The following is a 22316-nucleotide window of genomic DNA, read 5'->3' on the forward strand; positions in this document are numbered from 1 at the left end:
TGAAGAATGTTTCCTATTTTTCCTCTCTTTTGACAGTTTAGATCGGTCAGAAGGTAAGATGATTCTAAACTAAAAGCTCTGATAACTCTGATTAAGTTTAAATTTAATTCACAGTAAAATTTTTAGAGGCAATATTTTAATTTTATCTAATTATAGCAAATTATTGCGTATGAAGTTTTCGTAAGTACCTCAATTATTATTTTTCATGCAAAAGGGGACGTTGGTCATTCATGATGTTAACTAACTTACTTTAACACTAAAGCAGTCTTTATTTTTTATTTTTCTTGGATATTGCTGAATCGTTTAAAATAGAATTAAGTTTCAATCGCATGATTACTCGGTAATATCTCTAACAAATAGCAGCACTAGATAAGCTATATTTTACTGAGTGTGAGAATTATCAAAAAAGTAAGTTTGTATTTGATGCCTATTCAAGTTTTATAATTGAAACTGCGCCACTATTTGAGCAAAAAATAGATTAACTACTTTAAACTTATTTATCCGTCTTTAAAATAATTTCTAAATACTTTTAAGTATTTTCTTTTTATGAAATATTTTTGTTAACAAAAATGCTATTTTCTTACTCGCAAAATAGTGATTAGTTCAAATCACGCAATGATTACAGCGTTGATAGTTTTTATCTTAAATTGATTAAGCTAACTTGGGATCCTGAAATAAAATTTTACTGGTGATATTTTTTTAACTAGAAAAGTAATCTGCATAAAAAGGTAATATTTAGTTTACATAACATTAATAGTAGAATTCAAGTTTAGCAGTAGTTATCATTACTGTTACATCTTTTCGAAAGGTACATTTATAGACGGAGGCAAAACTTTCTCAAAAAACTAAGTATTCAAATCAGTCACCATTCTTTTTCAGCAAAAAATGTCTACGCCCACGTAAGAGTTATATCAAATTGAAATCATTATTACACAAGAGGGGTGAAAAACCTACTACGTTCGTGAGCATTTCTTAACCCTTTAGCGCAGGTGGTGTCTCTTTTATATATTTTTTCAGACTCTCTAATTGCTAGCTCTAATTATATTTTGGTATTTTTTAATTATAAAAAACACTGTAATGGTTACTAAAAAAATCTGCTAGATTATCGGATTTATATTTGAGCTAAAATATAAAATACAAAAAAAGTAGTTTGAATAAAAAAAAAAAAAATTCATATTAAAAAAGTTATCAATAATTGATATTGTAAATTAAAGTCATTTCTATGATGAATAACTATTTTTCTTAAATCTAAATAAATACAAATAAGAGCAAATTTGAAAAATTATTGTTTGAAAGTGAGCCGTGTTTGTAAGACTTTACCTTTACCGCAGGTAAAAGACACCGGTGTTTCATACTGTCTTTCATAATCATAAAATATTTAAAAAAAATATAATATTTTCCACTTAATTTGACCTAAATTAGTTCAAAATTATGAAAAAAGCGTGAAAACATCATAACTTTATTTTCATTTGAATAAATGGGTAATTGAATATCCGATAGGCCATATTGCCTTCAGATAAATCATCTACGAACTAACTCTAAAAATAAACAAAGTAACAAAAAAAATGTTTGATTAAAAGTATTCTGCTACGCCATCGACTGGGAAAAAAAGTCTAATTTCAAAAAAAAAAAAAAAAAAAAAAAAAAAAAAAAAAAAAAAAAAAAAAAAAAAAANAAAAAAAAAAAAAGGATTAACTTGCTTATTTCACATTTGCATGCATTAACTTTAATTATGGATCTTCCACATTTTTTATCTGTAACACCCTCTTCTAAATAGATGAGCCGGCACCTTTTTGTACCTTCGAAAACTAGCACTATAAATTCCTTGGCACGAACTAAAAAATAACAGTGATGAGATGTATAAATATTACTAGCCATGTATTAAAGTTAGTCACGATCTGGACTCAATCACCTGCAGTTTCACCTTTTACCCCAATCCTTATGAAGATCTCCACTATTTATCTAAATAACCCTTTAAGACTTTTTTTTCCCTTGTGGATGACTCACTGTAGATTGGAAAAAGAATTCAATAACTTATTTCATTACTGACTTTTAGGCTAGAAAAACGTCTACCTGCTGTATTTTAAATTAGGCATTAAAAGAAGCAAATTGTTAAATCTACAGTTGGCAGGTATATATATAAAGAAAAGCAAGAAAATTGAGAAAATTAATAAGTTTCATTTACTGTGCACAAGCTGCAAGTATATGGAGCAGATAAAATAAGTTAAAAGAATAGAGAAAATATGGAAAATAATGTAACAAAGATTAATGAAAAGAGAGGAAGAAAAATTATGAAAATAAAATATTTAAAAAAAATTATTAAAAAAAATTATTGGACAGCCGGAAAACAAAATAAAAAAAAAATCTCGTCATCATCTCGCACGATTATATCCGCAAAAAATAGTGCTTTCAAATATTGTACTAATATGGCCAAAGCAAAATATATCAATACATTAGTATGAGGAGTACTCAAACAAATTGAAATAAAAATAGAACACATTTAGTAAAAAATATACGAAATAAAACATATTGAGCAAAAAACAGTAAGCAAAACGTTAGAAAAATACAAAACAAAACACAAAATGCGATCTATGAAGCTAGTAGTGAATTCAAATGAACTTACACATACCGGAATCGTTCAAAAATGATATTTAATATTTTTTTTCAAATAAAATTTTTACTTTCAAATATTTTTAAAAATATTTAATTTAAATAATCTTTTTTCTTCTTTTTCCATTATTCTTTATTATATTATTTTCCATGTTTTCTCCACATTTTCAACACACACTCATACATACGAGGGTTGTAAATTAAATAGTGGCAACTTAACCTTTAAACTCACAGAAGGACGGGCATGCGCAAATTAGATATGGGAGCTGTGAGGTGGGGCTGTTGTCGATGTGTAGAGTGCAAAAAGAAGTCGATTAGCTTAGAAGGGTAGTTGTTGTGTGGCGTTAAAGTGAGGAGTTTCGTTTCCATCGCTCTAAAGCATGTTTTCAAAGGGTGATCAGCGGTCGTGGCTTACAATCGAGGTTGCCCGTGGCAAAAATGCAACAGAATGCTATCGAGGATTAGTGGAAGCCTTTGGAGCAAATGCTTTACCATATAGGACAGTAGCACGATGGATTCAAGCATCTCGTCTTTTTTCGTCATTAAGCCTTTTCACAACATGCTTTAGAGCGATGGAAACGAAACTCCTCACTTTAACGCCACGCAACAACTACCATTCTAAGCAAATCGACTGTTTTTTGCACTCTACACATCGACAACAGCCCCACCTCACCGCACCCATACCCTATTTACGCATGCGCGCCCTTTTGTGAGTTTCAAGGTTAAGTTGCCACTATTTAATTTACAACCCTCGTATATATATATTCATCGAAAAAACTGCTGTCCGGGGAAAATTTTGTACATTATCTTCTATCCAGGGTGAATTATATCAAATAATAAACTTTCAAAAACAAATAATAAACTTGATAAAACTTTCCCCTGGACGATGAATTATAACAAATAATTCACTGTTCAGGGGAAAGATTTATCAAATATTCATCAGTTATTAAATTCTTTAATTTTTCTCACAAATACCAGATTTTTACACGTGGTTGATTAAAAATTATCTGATGCCGTAGAATTTTCACTATTAAGAAGCAATATTAATGATTACAAGGGCCCACATTGAAAATAACTATTAAATAGTGTAGACGATAATCTAAGTTAGAAGTTGTACACAAATAACTTACTTTTTCTAAATATACGGATTTTTTTCGTTGAATTCTGATTTCTGACCCTGCAAATTGTGAAGTAGCAACAATTTGATAATTTGTGCACTCATTTATTAAACTCGATTACCAAAAGATTTCAATAAAAAGTTATTCTTTAATACGAATTCAAATTTTCAATAATTTTCGAAGCGTTTTTACATCTTCTTTTTAAGGAGTAATTCTAAAATAAAAAATCTCAAATTTGAAAGCAAAAAATTAAATAGCTTCTGAGAATAGAATTTTAAATATTATTAATTAAACTGTTTAAGAATTCGCCGCTTGAATTTTATTCGAATTTTAATTTTTAGCTGTTTTAACTTTAACGTATTGTGTGTTTACAATTCTGTGATTACAATATGATTGAAATAGTTATTAAAATTGATTATTAAAAAAAGATTTTTTTTTATTTCGTATGAATGCAACAGAACCCTTCAAAATAGTTTGAATACTACCGAATTTAGTGGAAACTGCAAAATATTAAGTTACGAACAGCTGAATTTAAAATTCTATTGCTTCTGCAATATTTTCCAGAAAAATATTTCTGCCTATTCATAAGTTTCATCAAGATGACTTACCTACAAAAGTTTTCTCTGAAATCTGACTTCCATAAAACATAGAGATGAAGGCATATGGCTTCGGCATTTAAAACTTTTAATCAATCATATTTCTTTAAAAAAACTTTTTTATAGTGCTTGTAGAAGAGTCTCTAAGTACTAATACACTAAATTCAAATAATAAAATATTTTTTTTGCCGTAAAATCGCCAGCAAAGTTATCGGAATCGAAATTCGATTTTTTAATGGTGCTCGTTAATTCTGTTTGGTCACAAAGTCCTCCATGTTCCCATAACAAATAATACCACTGGGGGTACTGAATTGTAAATTGATCGTTCTCTAGCTCAGGTCAAAATTTCGATCTGTGAATGAATGAATGGATGTATGAATGGGTTCGCCCTATAAACGGGTGTGACGTATGGGTGCAGCTAAAGTCGAATTCTTGGCCATAGATGGCGCCACTACAAAGCAAGAACAATCGCACCCTTTTGCCTTAATGGACTATGACAACAACAACAACATCAAAATTCGATTACCTTTTTAGAATTTATCATTGTCACTGAAAAGTTCGATCGATGCGAGTAGATCCAATTAATATTTTATGCAAATATACTATTGCTTAGCAAATGCATATAATTTTTAAAAAAATCTTAAAGTATTATTTTTTTAAGTGATAAAATTCTACCAAATAATGTCCAATATATTGGATGCTGGGTTTCTAGCGGATATCAATAATTTCACAAACACCTGACACCGGTACCCAATTTCTTTAACATTTATATTTATTACTGTATGTTTATTAGCTGTAAAATGAACTAAATCTTACCAGATCTCTTATTTAAAACGCAAATATTAAGTAAGATTATTTAGTGTGAAAGGTAATTGTAATCGTATAGTTATTAACTGTAAAATGAACTAAACCTTACTAGATCTCTTATTTAAAACGCAAATATTAAACAAGACTATTTAGTGTGAAAGGTAATTGTAATCGTATTGTTATTAACTGTAAAATGAACTAAACCTTACCAGATCTCTTATTTAAAACGCAAATATTAAACAAGACTATTTAGTGTGAAAGCTAATTGTGATCATATAATTATCAATTGTAGAATGAACTAAACCTTACCAGATCTCTTATTTAAAACGCAAAAGTTAAATAAGTGTGAAATGCAAAACAAGTTTTAAGAAAAATGGAAAAATTTTCCCTCATTTATTTCAAAATGGGTTAGTTTTCTATTCCGCTGAAAGTTTCTCTTTTGTAATTCATCAAATTCATTTACATTTCTAACAGCGAAATTAATCTGTGAAAAAATTAGCATAATCATTATTCTGCTACGTCATTGCCGATTTTTTATTACCATTCTTGAAAACCATTTAAGCTTCAATATTTAATTTGTTTTACTTGATTTTCTTTTTTTATATCACTATTCAATTACTATTTCAAAAGCGAACTGCTTTTAATTACAATAGCTAATTTTATGCTAACTTACTTTTGCTCAATGAACAGTTGAGTTTAAATTAATTCACTTTAACCTTTCACCAGGCTTGCCAATTTATATCACTTGAGCGGGCGTGCATTTTAAATTGTGTAATACATGGAAAATTCAATTACTTTTCATTTTAACATTGCATTCAGTTTTCAATTATATTACAAAGTGCGACTGTTATGTCTGTTGTTACCTCTAGTTTCAGTAATTTCTTCATATCTTCCAAACATATATTAATAATTAATTATCTTTAAAACTCGGAATTTTATACCTGTAATTAACGACACGCGCAATAAAAGTTTAAGATCTTCTTTCGTCTGCTTTTCTTTCTTTCTTTTTTCTCTTTTTCTTTTTTCTTTCCTCTCTTTAACTCCAGCTGAGATGTCAAAAAACGAGTTATTTTACTTTTTCTGTCTTCAGTGAAGTTTCGAATTTGGACATTAACTCAAATTGCGCGTTTAAGAAAGTGAATCGTGTTAGATTTCACGTGTAAGTAATATACATAGCTCAAAATGAATGTTTTTTATTATTATTATTATTATTCCCGTAGTTGAACAGCCGACCCAATTTTAGATTTACGATTACTAATATTCAACTCCATAACCTTGTAATTTTGAACCCAATCCAGAAAACAAGGGAACTCCTGGATCAAGTATTGGGAGAAATTTGCCTCCGTGGAGAACTTTTCGATGGAACTAACCCCCATTTCCGTTACATGGAGAGGAAAAGCACGGAAACCTCCCACCGTTAGCCCGATTGTAAGAGGACTCTAACACATGATCGTCTACCACTGAGGATATTTTACGTCAGCACTGTGGTCGGTGCAAGTCGCGTGCGGAATCTGTATCGACCTGCCATCGCTGGGATTCGAACTCGGTTCACCTCATTATAAGGTGAACGCTCTATCCCCGGGATGCCTAAGAAAATAGACATTAGCTTGAAAGGCTCATTTAAAAAGAAAAAAATTCAAAATTTTAAATCTCAAATCTCAAAACCGATAAATAAAATGATCTTAGCTAAATATGTGCTTTTGAAAAAATGAACCTAGCTCAAAACGCGTATCTAAGAAATTGAGCATAAAGACCTATTATTAGGGGTTTTAATTCGAAAAAAAAATTTTTGGTTTCAACTGCTTTGGTAATACTTTAATATGACAATTCTAAGTTTTCCCTATCTAAGGAGGTGCACGTCTTCTCCTAGATCAAAAAGCTTCACCTAAAATAAGGTGTTTTTGCGATTCATAAGTAACGCTGCGATTCATAAGTAACGCTAAGTATCTCATAAGTAACGCTTTGCATTGCAAACGCAAAAGTTGTAGATCGGTGAATTTCGCATTAACTGAATACAAATACGAAATATTTTGTTTTAAATTATCAACTTTTTAAACAAATTTCATTATTTACCAAATAAATGAAATGATAAACTTTCTGCTAACACTTTCTTAACGTTTTGACGACTTTTGTTTTCTTTTATTTCATTAATTATCCTTAGCCCCCCCCCCCTTCTCACCTATGTGCTAGGTAAATATAGATTGAAGAACTTGATCTGAAAACATATTTTTGTGCATTAATTAAAATGTCTAGAAAAACAACGAATTAAAAGATCATAAATAAAAGATGAAAATTGGGAAATTCTGCGGAATGAAAAAGTTGTTTTAATTGCATTGCTGCTAACCCGGAAGTTATAGCTTTACCCAATGTTTAAATTAGTAGTGAAATGATATGGAAGTAACTTAATACGTTTAAGATTTCGTCAGCACTTAAAAACATCACTATAGATAATTTATCAGTGCTTTTATGTAGATTATAGAACTATTTAAAAATCGTGGTAGTCAAAATCAGTTTCATTCAGATGTTATCATAAAATTTGCTACCACTTTAAATTCTGATTGAAACTGAAAAAGTTGGAAGGTCAACAATTGTTTCGTTTAAAATAAAGTTATATATTATTTGAATAGAAAATAATGCTTAAAAGACATTTAAAAAAATGAATATTTCTGAGTACAGGGTTATTCATAATTCCCTCCGGGGTTTCGAAGCGTTATAGTAAAAAAACGAAGACTGATATGGCAAAAAAGAACATATGAAATTATTCCGAAAGTATTCAAGTTTTAATTTAAGCAGTTGCCGGTAGATGGCAGTAACATGTATCACTGAAGCCAGTTGTAGTAAAGAAAAATGGCGTTTACAGGCGGAGGAAATTATGAACAACCCTGTATAATAACTTTCTCTTTTATATTTCAATCGTGTTCTTCCACATTTTGACAATAATATTTCTTAACTTCTAGTTGCAATATTTCATCTTCTTAGTTTGTATTTTCTTCCTCACTTATTAAGAATTTCAGTAAATCATCAATTTCATTAGTATTTTGAAATGAGCGTTGAAAAAAATGGACATATCGCTCATTTGGTGAAACAATGACGTAACTGAACTATCAGTTACGTCATTGTTTCACCAAATGATCGATATCTTCAAAATGCAAGTTTGAAAAAATGGATACAGCTCAAAACTCTTGTTTAAGAAAATGTGCTTAGTTCGATAAGCGCATTTGAAGAAATGAACAAAGCTGAAAATGCTTGTTTACGAAAGTGGACATGAATTAAAATACGCGTTTGATGAAATGAACATTACTTAAATTGCGTTTTAAGAATATGGACATGGCAATTGATTTCATCGTTTGCGAACTACTGTTATGGATACTGTTTTTTTAAAACTAATTAACGAATGGTAAATTTTTATAGTGTATGAAAAACAAAGCAAATTTCCCCATTGGTTTGGTAAGCATCTTTTACAAGACCGATGTTGGTATTAAAAATTTGGAATCATACTCTATTAGATACATTTATCAGGCTTGCTAACTTTATTTACTTTATTCGATAAATTTATTTTTGAAACGCCTAATTTTTCTAACCTCATTTTATCCTCTGTCAATTTTCGTAAAATACGTATTTTGAGCTATGTCCAAAATAAATAAAAAATGCGCAGACGATATTTAATCTGTTTACAACTGCCTTTAGTTTGAAATTAATACCAAAATATATTTTTAAAGAATTAAAATATGTAGGACATTTTGAAATTAAAATAATAATAATAATTTAATAAAAGCACCAGTGTTATTTCGTATGGGGAAGAAATTAGAGAATTATTCTGAATGTGTGTTAAATTTCGTCGCCCTCATAGATTAGACTCTGTGACGTCCAAGCTCCATTTTAAAGTATTTATAAAAATTACATACTTAAACATTTAAAATGAAATATGTCTTTTTTTTAAAAATATTATTAATATGTATTTCTTATAAATACATGCAATATTGGAACTTAGGTGTGAAAAAAAAAATTTTTTTTTTCTTATAATGAAATAAAAATAGTTTTTTTGCTTGCAGTCCTTTATTTCTTCCCAAAACGTAGTGCTGCCATCTAGTTTTGAATGAAGCTCTAATTGATTTTTATCGTTTATTTTATATTTCATGAATTTACGGACTGTTTTTATACTTTTCTGAATATAATGATATGATGAATTTAAGTACGTAAAAAATATATTTTCATTGTTTAAAACTTAAATTTTTTTAAAAAGAACTTAAAAAAAAACTTTATAAAATATAAAACTTTAATTTTTTTTCATCATTTAGCACCCATTGGATAAATAACCTATAAATATGTGGGTGTTTTTTTTTTTTTTTTTTTTTTTTTTTTTTTTTTTTTTTTGGTTAAACAAAACGTGTTTTTCTTCGTTGGTAATTAATTTTATTTTATAAATGCTGTAAAAAGTTAAAATTTAAAAATTATAAACATTTTTATTTATAAATTAGCAGTAGAATATATTTCGCGAACTGTTGTAACTTCGTTATTTGTTTCAAATGTAAAACAAAAACAATAATAATAATATTATTTATGAAATAAATATTCTTTAAATCTTAATTTTCTAACATTCTAACTTAGTCTTATAAAAACGTGATCTCTTAAAGAAAAATCGTCGTAGGTGCCTAATTTTTGACTGGGATGAAAATAATTTACTCAGTAATAATAGTTCTCTGAATTTCTCACAGAAGAAAGAAATGACTTATATGGGCTAAATATTTGCAAAAAAGATTAATTATTTCTATCTCTTTATTGTTTTTAACTATAAGGAATTTAAAATTGATGATAAGCCATGATCATTTTCCATATTTTTCTGAAATACTGAAGGGGACTTTAAAAAACTTCTAATTATTGTGGAGATGGGCAAGTACCCTTGCCGCCAACATGGCTACGAATAAAATATTTTGGTTACGGCTAAAGATATACAACATTAATTGTTAGCAAACTTGATATTAATCCCTAGATGGCAGCACCACTGTTAAAATTTTTGTTTGTGAAAAACACATGTTTATTTTTATTGATAGCTTTTTAACTTATTTTTGATATAATTTTTTTTAGCAACTAAGATTTCCCTGTTTTTTTTTGTTTTTTTTTTTAATGTTTTTAAATAAGTCTAGAACTGGAATATTGAGATAGAATGGGATGTAGAAACAAACAAAAAAACTATCACCATAAACCCTTGTAGTACAGTCCCTGGCCAATTTATCAGACCCACTATAATATTCTATGTAAAATCCGGGTGATACTATACAGCTTTACTGTTTTCACGTAACTGAAACTGGTTCGTACTTGATTACGTTCGTGCATAAATTGGTTAAATTCAACGATACGTAATATAAATTCGACGATTGGATAAATTAGACGATATGTTGTGTAAATTAGAACATTTGATATATCAGTTATTATATTAGTATATTATAATAATTAGACCAAATTATTAGACACACTGAAGATTTTTAATAATGACATGTGTTGCACGAGTTTATGTGTAATACTTTTATATTTAAACATACATGTAATGGGTTTTTATTCAGATTTATTTATATACTTCCTATTTTGTATTTATTTTTAACGTATTGCATTACAATGTTAAACAATTGATGCATGAACTTAAACAAGTTTAAACCGGTTTCATCGGAGTAAAAACAATAAAGCTGAATAGTATCACCTGATAATTAAGATTTTATATAGAATCTTATAGTTCTAATAATTTGGCCAACTGTATTTATCATTATTTTCATAGAATATAACTAAGGAAGATATGAGGAAAAACTATCAATTTAATTTTGATTATGCATGAAAAAATATTTCTTAGTTCTGAATTTTTTAAAATAACCATTAATTATATTGTTCAAATTAAGAGCTTTGATTTTATTCATTTTAACTTTACATTCTTTTTATGTTATACTCAAAAATAATTTATTCACATAAAAACTTGTGCATCAAGCTCCTTTGTTCTTTATCGTTCTTGGAGCTTTATTTTGCCCATTTTATTCATTTTCAAAACTACGTTACCTATTTATTCTTTTTGATTTGATTGAACAGACCTTTACAAATACTTATAATAATTTAAAGTTAAAAAATAGTAATAATAACGGCTTAAAACAGATATTTTTTCTCAGTTCAATATCATTTTAATGTCTTTTTATAATACTTAATTTTTAAAACAATTATAATTTTTATTATAAGAAATAAAAAAATTCTTTCATTTATCTGACCTCTTTTCTTAACACATTTTATTGTATATAAGGTTTTATTTATATTTAATTAAATATTGTTACTTTGATTGGATAAAAAATTAAACATCTTATTTCTGATTATTTGAAGTTTGACCGACAAAAGTGTATGAAATATTTATTAAGAATAAGTAAGTTTTAATTCAAGATATTTTAACTCAAGATATTTTACTTAAAAATTTCAAACAAATTTTTGCATGGCTGCCTCACATGAGCAAGGTATTAAAAGGGCATAATCTTAAAATAGCATCTTTTTAGATTACGGGCCTCTAAGGTAAAAATTATTGTTTTGGAAAGCATTAAAATTTATGGAAAATTTATTTAAAAAAAATATGGATGCTTTAACATGTCTGTCAAATTAGCTTTTTTTTCTCCCTCTGAATTCTGCGTTTAATTTATATATTCAAAAATAAAGTGAAGAAGCTAATGTTGTGCTATCATTTTATTCATAAAAATAGTCCAGAAGAATTCACGGTTATGCAATAATAATTGATATTCAAAAGAGATGTGTCTAGAAGTAAATACTTAACCCTTTATATCTCAACATCTCTGATTTTAATAAAAATTACTCATACATTAGAATACATCATTCTAAGCATGTAAAAAAAAAAAAAAATTTACAACATAAAATAAAAAAAATTATTGGAAAAAAATTGATTGTTGCATCTGCAACCTTATGCAAAATGACAAAAAAGTGCTTGTTGCATTCCTGCAACATTGTTAAAAATGGCACTAAGATTGAAAGATTCAAAAATTTTAATTCATATGAAAATTTTTAAAACAGTTGTTACTTTTGTTGTAACAAAGTCCTACACCACATTTCTCACAAATAGTTTGTGTAAATCCTTTGCATTTTGGGTATTTGCATCTGATTCTTTTGTTAGCCCAATTAGGCCATTGCCCAATTTCATCTTGGCGCACTGGTTTTGGCCAACAATCGCCGAAATTGTCCTTCAAAATTTGTTGGGGCAAAGACATAGGCTTTTTTTGTATGTTGCAGATATGCAACAAGGTGATATAAAGGATTAAGGAATGTTTGAATAAAACTAAATGTGTAATATCACAGTGATTTTACCAAAATTGTCTAATATTTCAGGCTGTGGAAACCATTTAAAAATACTTATTACTGTCAGATGATAGATTATGCCTTTTACATGAACATAAATAAAATTTTGTGTAAACCAAATCTCAAGATCAACAAAATCTTGATGTTGTTCCTTCATGAGATTATGATCATGTGTAATTTTTCTTACACAATATTTTATCTTAAATTCATATTCAAGATTAGGTTAATTTTATTGTCTTAAGCTAAATAAATTTTTTGTAATTTTTTAATTGTGCTATATTTTACATCTCAATACACTTTTATCTTCCAGTTCCTGTTAATGACAAGTGCAAATTATATTGCAAAGTTAATGATTCCTCTTCTTATTTTGTTCTGCGAGAAAAAGTTGTTGATGGAACTCCATGTGATTTAGGAACATTTGATATTTGCGTTAATGGAAAATGTGAGGTAAAATATGTTTTGTTTGTGAGACAAATTGTTTTTTGTTTATTAGTATACATGGAATTACTATAACTTTTAGGAAATTTCATTCTTCAAAAATGAAATGCTCAATTTTTACATAATTCACCATGTATTTTCCTGTTGCCGTTTCCATATATGTTTGTTTGTCATAGAGAACCTTAGACTTTAAAAAGTATTGTATTTCTTATTTCCTTCTTGTCTGATTTGTAATGTCCTCTATTTGACAGCAGAAAAAAGCTGGAGCTATATAAGATTTAAAGTGAGATCATAATAAATTGAATAAACATCTATATGAGGCTAACTCCATTTTCTTTAAGTATTGAAGTTTTTTTTTTTTTAACTATTCTTATAAGACCTTCATCTACAACTGTTGAGATATATGCAGTTAAAAATTATATACATCATTTCAAAAAAAGAAGAGAAAAAAAATTTAGAACAGGGGGGGGGGGTAAAGTTTATAGTTGTTGAAAAGAAATTCATAGTATAACAAATTAATCTGAAATGTGGTCCTGGCTCCTGAAGTAGAGGTTCACAAATGCTAAACTGGAGTTTTCAACCACACTACACCTTTCAAGTTTGCTTGCCAAGAATATTTTTTAAAGTAAATTCATTTTTTTAAATAATATAATAACCAGCAACATGAAAGTTTGATTTTAATTTCTTCAGCTCATTATAGAATTTATCATTTGTATTCAAGATCACTGAAGCAAGGTCATATAAAATTGTCTTTAAATTCTTATATACAGTGACAGTGTGAATAATGTTAAGGTAGTAACAAAATGGAAAAAAATTACAAGTTACTGTCAGAAATATATGAAAATAATTGTATATAATTAATTTTGTCTAATTAAAAAATTTTGCTGTTACTCTTTATCTACATATTTCATTTACTGTTTACTTACATGTTAATATAGTTTTTCTCACTGTTCATATTGCAAGCAGTTTGGATGAACTATGTAAAAAGTGTGTGTAACATATATATCTCAAGTTACTCTAGCAATTTGCTTGAAAATTTTTTTAATTGAAATGTAGACATTGAGTAAAAAAAATATATATTCATTGAACCAGCTGAATGTGCTGTGTTCTACTATAGTTTATTGCCAATAGTAGAAAATTCAAAATATTTTTGTCGAATTCTTTAATCATTGAAATAGGACAATGTTAAAAACCACTTCATCCTAATAATTCATTAAAATAGATTAATGTTGTCATTTGGTGTATTTTGAAGGGATCCTATATTGTAAATGTATTAAATTATTCAAGCACCAGTATACTTAAATTATATACTCTAGAAAACTGGTATACACTTGAAAACTTAATAATAAAATTAATGAAATTGTAAGCCATATGTAAACCTATTGAACCTTAAAACAAAAATCTAATAAAGGCGTATAAAAACAAAAATCCTGAGCAGATGGACAAAACCACGACCAGGAAAAAATGGAGAAGTGGTAGCCAAGATTTTTCAAAACTACTGAAAAATGCCGAAATTTATCTTTTATTTGTGAATTATCAAATTATTCCAGAGTTTTTTCACCCATTTATATTTCCTATAAATTAATTATTTATTGATAGCTTGAAATATCTAGATATACCTCCCTTTTGCTACCACTTGAAAAACTTTTCCAACTCTGTTTATATCAATGAATTATTTAGCAAAAAAATTATTAATATGTGTTTTGGTCAATCACTTCTAATTGATATTTTAAAATGTATTTTGTTGTTTGGTACATTCATGAGCATGTGGCCAGACAATTTTCTAAGAACACTTTTCTGAGATGCAATAAGAATAAATAAAACATAAAAAAAGTTGTTAAAATTACAAAAAAAGTTGTTTAACATATCATGCATTTTTTATGTTAATGCAGTTATTCTCTTTGTTCAAATTGCTGGTAATCTGGCGAATTATATAAAAAGTGTGTGTAGCATTTTATCTCTAAAGTTACTGTGGCAAATATGCAAAAAAAATATTTACTGAAATGTAGATATTGAATTAAAACAAATATGTGTTCATTGGATTAAATAAGGAAAAAATTCTGCTTAGTTTGTAGTGCAGTGTTCTGCAGTAGTTAATGGCCAATAGTTTAAGAATATTTTATTCGTTTATATTTTTATTCAATTTTGGATATTATATGTTCTGATAAGACAATTGTTAAATATATAATATTATCTCTTTTCTAGGCTGCTGGCTGTGATCATGTTATGAATTCAAAAGTAGTCCTTGATCGCTGTGGAATTTGTGGTGGTAACAACAGTACTTGTAAAGAAATCAAAGGCTATTTTAATAAAAAAGTTGACTATGGTAATAAAGCTATACACCACTTTGACTTCTTTGTTATATTCTTTTAATCAGTATGGACCCCTGAAAAAAATTTGCATTTTAACTAATTATAAGTAAATTTGACTTCATTTAATTAATACCACTATCTTAAAATCTTTATTGATGTAATGTAGTAAAAATAAAAAATGTGTGAAAAAAGCATTTTCTTAATTTTTTTTCTGATTTTATCAAATTTAAATCCTATTTTATACCCTTTTCTAGAAAATTTTGAATTTATTATTTTTTTTCTTTGTAATTTATTATTATTATTTCGCTTTTTGTAATTTGTTTAATATTAATCTAGGTTATCATAATGTGGTTATGATACCACCTGGTGCTAGCAATGTTCGTATAATACAACACAGTTCAGATGGAAATGTTGATGATAACTACATTGGTGAGAAAATTAATATCATATTCCTATTTAATATTTCATTGGTCTTACTATAATACTAACCTGTTCTCTATTTTTCATTAAAATGGTCTTTTTTTAATGTTAACAAGAGACCTGGTGTAAAGAAAATGCTGGTGTAATTGTATGTTTGTAGAAAAATGATGTAATTCTAAAAGAGAGCAGACATTTAATTAGCTGCTCAAATAGCAATAAAAAATTATCTTTCAACAAGTGAAATAGTCCCAATATATAGAATAGATAACAGATCTGTATTTTTTCACTCTTATAAAAAATTGAACTTGTAAACATTTTAAGACACCAACTCTTTTTATTAAGACACTATTTGGTTGATTTTGTCATACAAGTTATTTAACTAGATAAAATTGTGAAGTTTTGAGTTTTGCAGTGCAATTGTGGACATTGACATTTTAAGACATTTGAAATTTTACATTGAAAAGCTTTACAAGCGTGTTTGAGTTTAAAAGCTTCTTTTTTGCTTATTAATGTTTTTTTAATTTTTTTGAAAGCATTATTCTTTTTTGATATATTTCAATTAATTGGCAAATAAAAAAAACGAGATAAAAGCATAAAAGCTGTTGGGCATTTTTTTTAATTATAAAAACAATATATTGAAGGTACTTTTGAATTAGTTTTTATCTTTGTATCTTGCATTTTGATTTTGTATTGTGTATCTTTTTATATTTCTTAACATAGGAAAAAATTCTATTTAAAGCAATATAAAAAATATTTTACAATGACAGCTTAGTAACGGATTCATTGACGTTTTTAAGTTTTTTTTGTGACCAATGGAGTTTCTCTGAAAACAAGGCTAATAAATTTATTTATGGATTCTTACTATGAACTATAGAATAATTTACTTTGTTAAATGAAAATTAGTAATTCTTAATTTTTTTCATTATAAATATAGATTTTATATATTTTTAAAATTATGCCTAAAACATGAATAAAAAACTCTCAGTTATTGAGAGATGAAAGCTAAGACTGTTTTGCATAAGTTTCCAGCACTGCCGAATTCAGTCTATAAAATCTTTCAATAATGCAAACAATCTAACAAAAAGATTTGTTTTAATTAGAGCAATAACAAAACACTTTTTTTGTACTTGAATTACTTATATTGCTTTGTTCACTTGATATTTAAAAGATTTTTTCTTTTCAAAATATGTTTACAAAATATTTTATATGAAGATTTTTAATTTAGAGTTTTATGTGTTTTGCTATTTCATTTTATAATGTTTGAATTTATACCTTTATTTTGTCTGTTATAGCCCCTAAGCCATAAACAACTTAGTCTGTTAGTCTTAAGATACTTCAAAATGTCTTATTTCCCATTCATAATAAAATTGGTGTGTGGTAGGTTTGATTTTGAAGTAGCTAAGCAGTTGTAGTTTCTTTTAATTTGTTGAACTTTTCATTTAAAATATTTAAAATTCTTAAATAATTTAGAATGATATATTTTGTATTCATCATTTTGTAAATTTTCCTAGTTTTAAAATTTTAATCAGTAATACAATCATATTATGTAAATTCATAACAATAAACTGCAAAACATGCACTGTAAATTGTATTAAAGTGTAAATATATATATTTTCTTTGTTCTGGAATATTCTTCGGCTTCATAATAAGAAACTAAATTCTCTGTTAATTTCTCTGTTTTTGTTATATTTTCAGTTTATTTTGGCTATAGCATTTTATAGAGAGCTAAATTTAATTGGAAAATAAACACAACATATAAAGTAGAGTAATATTGTTTTTTGATAGATATTTAGAAAAAAATTACACATAGATTTACATATATTAAGATTAAAATTTTCCGAGTTTGTAGTTATTGTTTTTTAAGATTTATACTATAGAAGAAAAAAATTGGGAAATTCTATTGTTTTCTAGGAAGTATAGTAACTTATAATAAACAGTGTCAAAACATGCTGAACTGAGGAAAATTGATACCTTATGAATTTTTGACACTTAGTATATATATATATATATATANTGTTTATATATATATATATATATATATTCTTTTAGGGTCAATCTTTTTTATTATAATAAAAAAGAAATTTACTTAAGTTTCAATCTATCACAAGTTGTGTGCTGTCATACCCTGTTTGGCAGTTTGTCAAGCTACCTTATAAATTAGGGAATGTTGATGCAAATATGGAATAAAAGCTAAGAAATTTGACATGATAGTATACTGCAGAGTATTACAGCATTAAACTCCTCTTAAAAAAATTTCAAAAAATAAACTTAGTATTCTAAACATATTGCTAATGCTTTTTATCTACTAAAAGAGATATCGCTAGATATACTTTAGTTGAGCAAAAAAAATCACATTATTTTACTAATGATCCTATCACAAATTGGTACTTGAGCATTTTTGGCATTATAAATTGGTCTTCACTTCTGCTGTAAGAAACTAAATTGTAGTAAGAAACTAATTCTGGTATGAGAAACTGAAAAAAAGGGTCTCAGCTTTTGCCAAAGTAAAGTTATAATTTAATCAAATTTTCTCACATTGTGTTGAAATTTCTAGTCTTGTCAGGTTTTTTTTTCTCTAATTTCATTTTTGAATCTAGAATTGTAAATCAGAATTTTTCATTCAGCTGAAGGTATAATTTTCTATCTTAGAAATGATGTACCTAATAAAGAGCCCGGGAGAGCTCCATCCCAAATATTTATATTCATTGCCTCCTTAGGTACTATTAAGAGTATTTGTACTCAGGGTCAGACTGGTGATAGACCAGAAAAAGTGATTGTCCCCTGGACCCCAGTCTAAATAGTGTGCTTTCCTTAAAGATGGTGCCCACTGACGCCATGTCCTTTTGAACAAAAAAAGAGCTTTTAAAAGAAATTTATATAATTTTAAAAAATTACTTTGTCTTAATTTATTTTATTATTGGCATTATGAATAAAATATTTATTTAGAATTTTATTGAATGAATAAGTCTGACAATTAAGCTAAGTAAGCTACATAGGTGCTTTGTAATTTAAATAAGTTTAAAGAACTGCACCTTCAGCCTATGTGCAAAAATGTTTGATTTTACAAACTTTTGAGTCGACAAACTGGGACCCTACCTACAAAATTCTGAGACTAAGGAATCCTTTACAAATCAGTCCCCTTTTAAAGGTAGAAAAAATATTTCTATCCAAAAAGATACTTCAACTTTGCAATGATGAATTATGAAACAAAAAAAAAGCATGCCCACGATTACAGCATAATATACATAAAATTATGAGTTAACAGGCTTGATTTTACAAACCAGAGCTCCACTTGCAAAATATTTTGAACCAAGGAGCCCATAAAACCTCTTCCCCTTTAAAAATGGAAGTAGGAAAAAAACCGAGAAATACTTCTATACAAAATGAGGAATTATGAAACATAATCATACTTAATATTGCAGCATTATGTGCATTACGTTCTGAGTTAACAAACTTTTGATTGTAAAAACTCGATCCCACCTTCAAAGTGTTTGGAACTAAGGAGCCTTTAAAAATTTGCTCTCTTTCCCCTAAAAATGGAAGAAGCAAAAACACTTCTATCCTAAATGATGCCTTACCTTGTCAATAATAAATTATTAAACAAAAACGTGCTTAATAATGCGATAATGAACATGAAATTCTGAGTTAACAAGCTTTTAGTTGTACAAACTAGGATCTTACCTGCAAAATGTTTGAAACCAAGGGGATCTTAAAAGTCAGCCCCCACCCTAAAACCGAAAGATGGAGAAAAAAAATACTTCTGTGATAAATGATACTTCAACTTTCCTATAATTAATAGTGAAACAAAAGCATACTTACTATTGCGGCAATAATATTTAATTCAGTTTAAAACATTAAGAGCAATTATTAATTTCTGTTTAATATTTTAATATTAAACAAAAAAAAGTTGAATATGTATTATAAAATTTATACAACTTTATCAATTCTGATGAAAAAATGATAAGCTTTAAGTTTCTTGAAAATAAATATTACATCATTCACAGCCATTCTTGCATAATTCATTGCACGTAGTACAGATCAGATGGTCCCTCTCGTCCAATGTTTTTTTTTTATAACAGATCTTTAAAGTTAATAGATTTTATAAATTTTATTCAAATTTAGTTGAAATCTGTAAAAATCAAAACAATAAATTATTTTATAGTTCTTCCTTTTCTTTCTATTTAATTCTCGCCTCTCTTGTTTGTTTTGTCAAGGTAATTAACGCTTTTCGAAGAGGAAGGGAAAAAAGAAAAGAAATTGAGTTGTCATTGTGTTTATCGGAATTCAGGACCACCTAAGAAATTTCCTAACTGATCAGATCAAATTTCAAAACTATTTAGTTCAAACTAGATTGGAAAAAGCCTAATGTTTTAAACCTTTTATTGAATTTTCTCTCGTGCAGTGCCTAAGGGGAACAAGGGGGCAGTTATTCTGAAGACAATTGGTAGGGAATATGTAGTAGGTTTCAACATTCTTTAGATTCCACAGATTTATATTCTTTTTCCTGGACTTATAGATGTATTGACAATGATTATGACTCATTTGCAGCTGAAAATTGTTTCTAAATTGAAAACAATTTTTAAACTGTTTTCATCTAAAACTTCCGAAATGTGTTTTGTAAATTGCTGCAATATCTCAAAATAAGGAAACAAGTTGAACTAAATCAACTAATTTTTGCTGATTTCAAATTGGTTATGCAATGAAGAGTAGTTTAAATAAATGCAAATATTATAGCACTCATAACAATGTATGCATATTAATATTCTTTACTGATTCAAAAAAAAAATCATTGATTTTATTCTCTATACTTTTTTTTTACAAAAAATAGTCTTCACGTATCAGTTTTTTAATGTTGAAATGCTCCAGTCAGTGGTAAATTTATAACAAATATTTTAGTTTCTGGGAATTTTGATATTGATTAAGTAAAAGAAAAACATGCTAAGTTATTTTTTGGGTTACACAAGTTTCAACGACTGTTTGAAGCTGTTTTAACAGTCTAGATTTAAGAAAAAATAAAAAATATTTTTGGAAACAGAACAAACTAGTTTCCTGTCATATATTTTATTGTTAATAATTAAATTAAGGCCTTACAAAACTAGTTTTTATTCAATAAATTTTAAAATAAACAATGTTACTAAAAAGTAAGTGCTTTAAAATTAAATCTAAGATATTGAGCTCATTAAACTATGTTTAACATTTTTTTATAAATTCTCAAATCAATACTAAGCAAAATCAATAACAGTTTATTAACATTCATAAGAAATTGAGGACATTTTTTAAAGCGCCCCTAACACTAAATCCCACCCTGTTTGTACCTTCTCTTTAGTTGAGTCATCATTTAAAAGTAAGCAGGAAAAGGAGAGAAAAAACTAACTTATGTTTATTTAATGAAATGATCTAGCTGAGAAGGAAATAAAATATAACAAATATGCAAATAAAATTTTTCATTGTTTGTTTTTAATGATTTCAATGCTTCAGTTACTTATTAAAGTAATAATTTGTGTATCTTAACTATAAGGAAGGAGTTAAAGATTGTTTGAAATTACTCTTTTATAAGTAATTCAGAATTATAAATTTGATTATTTTAATGCTTTCAAATTTAAATTATTTTAGTCTTCATTTGATGTTATTAAAATGGCACTTTAAGAATCAGTCATTAGTTTATCACAATTAACTAATAATATTAATTACTTTAATTTAGCTCTTAGATAATTATTTTGTTTCATCATTTTTATATCAAGTTTGCAATGAAATGTATGCAAGTCTCTATAGTTTAAGCATTGTGTTTAATGAAAATTGACATTTTGTGTTCACAAATTTTGTAATTCTTAACAAAGTAACAAAATTGTATCTTCAATTATATGACAATTTTGGTGATGGGCATTATATTACAGGTAAGCCTTTTTTATTTTTAATAAAAGCAAAGTTTTCTAATCTTATTGTGTCATTGTAAAAGGTATGTATAATGTTCATGTTTTATTTTCTTATATTTGTTATTTAACTATGTTGTGTATAATTTTGATATGTCATGTCATAATGTCATTAAAGTAAATAAATAAAATGTTATTTACTCTTTTGTCTATTCAGCTCTTAAAGATCCTAGTGATAAATATATTTTAAATGGAGATTTTATGATAAGCATGTTCCCAAAAACATTACTGTACCATGGCGTTTCTATTGACTACTCAGGAAGTCATTCTGTTATTGAGCATGTGAATACTTCTGAACCGCTGCCAAAAGATTTGTTTGTACAAGTAAGTGTCAGAATTATAAGACAAAACTTAGTTTTTTTTCTTCATATTATTTCATACTTTGATTATATTTCTTACATTCTATATTAAAAAACAGGGCAAGGGCTTTGTTAAAAATTAATTAAAAATAACTGGTATACCTATTGAAGACTAAAGCAATAATCTATTATTCTGTAAAAATACATTTCAAATGCTTGGTGAGATGCTTTTATAAGTGTTTTTATTAAAAGAAAGCATCTACTTGGTATTTTTATTAAAAAAAATGGAAATAATTATAAATCATTTATTCTTCTTTCTTATTAGTATCTGAAAATCAAACTTTATTTACAAACAACTGAGATTTTCAATGTAGGAATATTTTGTCAGTTTTTACTTATTTAACCATTTAAAACTTTATTACCTATGGTATTTTTCATGTAAACTTTAAGCCTTTTA

The 22316-nt window shown here is 27.1% G+C and overlaps 1 protein-coding gene across 1 annotated transcript in view; it reads left to right on the forward strand.

Moving 5' to 3' along the window:
• LOC107445274 (A disintegrin and metalloproteinase with thrombospondin motifs 9) overlaps positions 1–22316 on the forward strand; it is a 230572-nt gene that overhangs the window by 165123 nt on the left and 43133 nt on the right. The window contains exons 13-16 of the mRNA XM_071188448.1: positions 12771–12907; positions 15104–15224; positions 15547–15639; positions 21718–21884. Of these exons, the coding sequence (XP_071044549.1) occupies positions 12771–12907; positions 15104–15224; positions 15547–15639; positions 21718–21884 (518 nt within the window). The remainder of the gene's footprint in view (positions 1–12770; positions 12908–15103; positions 15225–15546; positions 15640–21717; positions 21885–22316) is intronic.

The sequence above is a fragment of the Parasteatoda tepidariorum genome, chromosome X2, assembly GCF_043381705.1.
Source record: "Parasteatoda tepidariorum isolate YZ-2023 chromosome X2, CAS_Ptep_4.0, whole genome shotgun sequence".
Classification (NCBI taxonomy): Eukaryota; Metazoa; Arthropoda; class Arachnida; order Araneae; family Theridiidae; genus Parasteatoda; species Parasteatoda tepidariorum.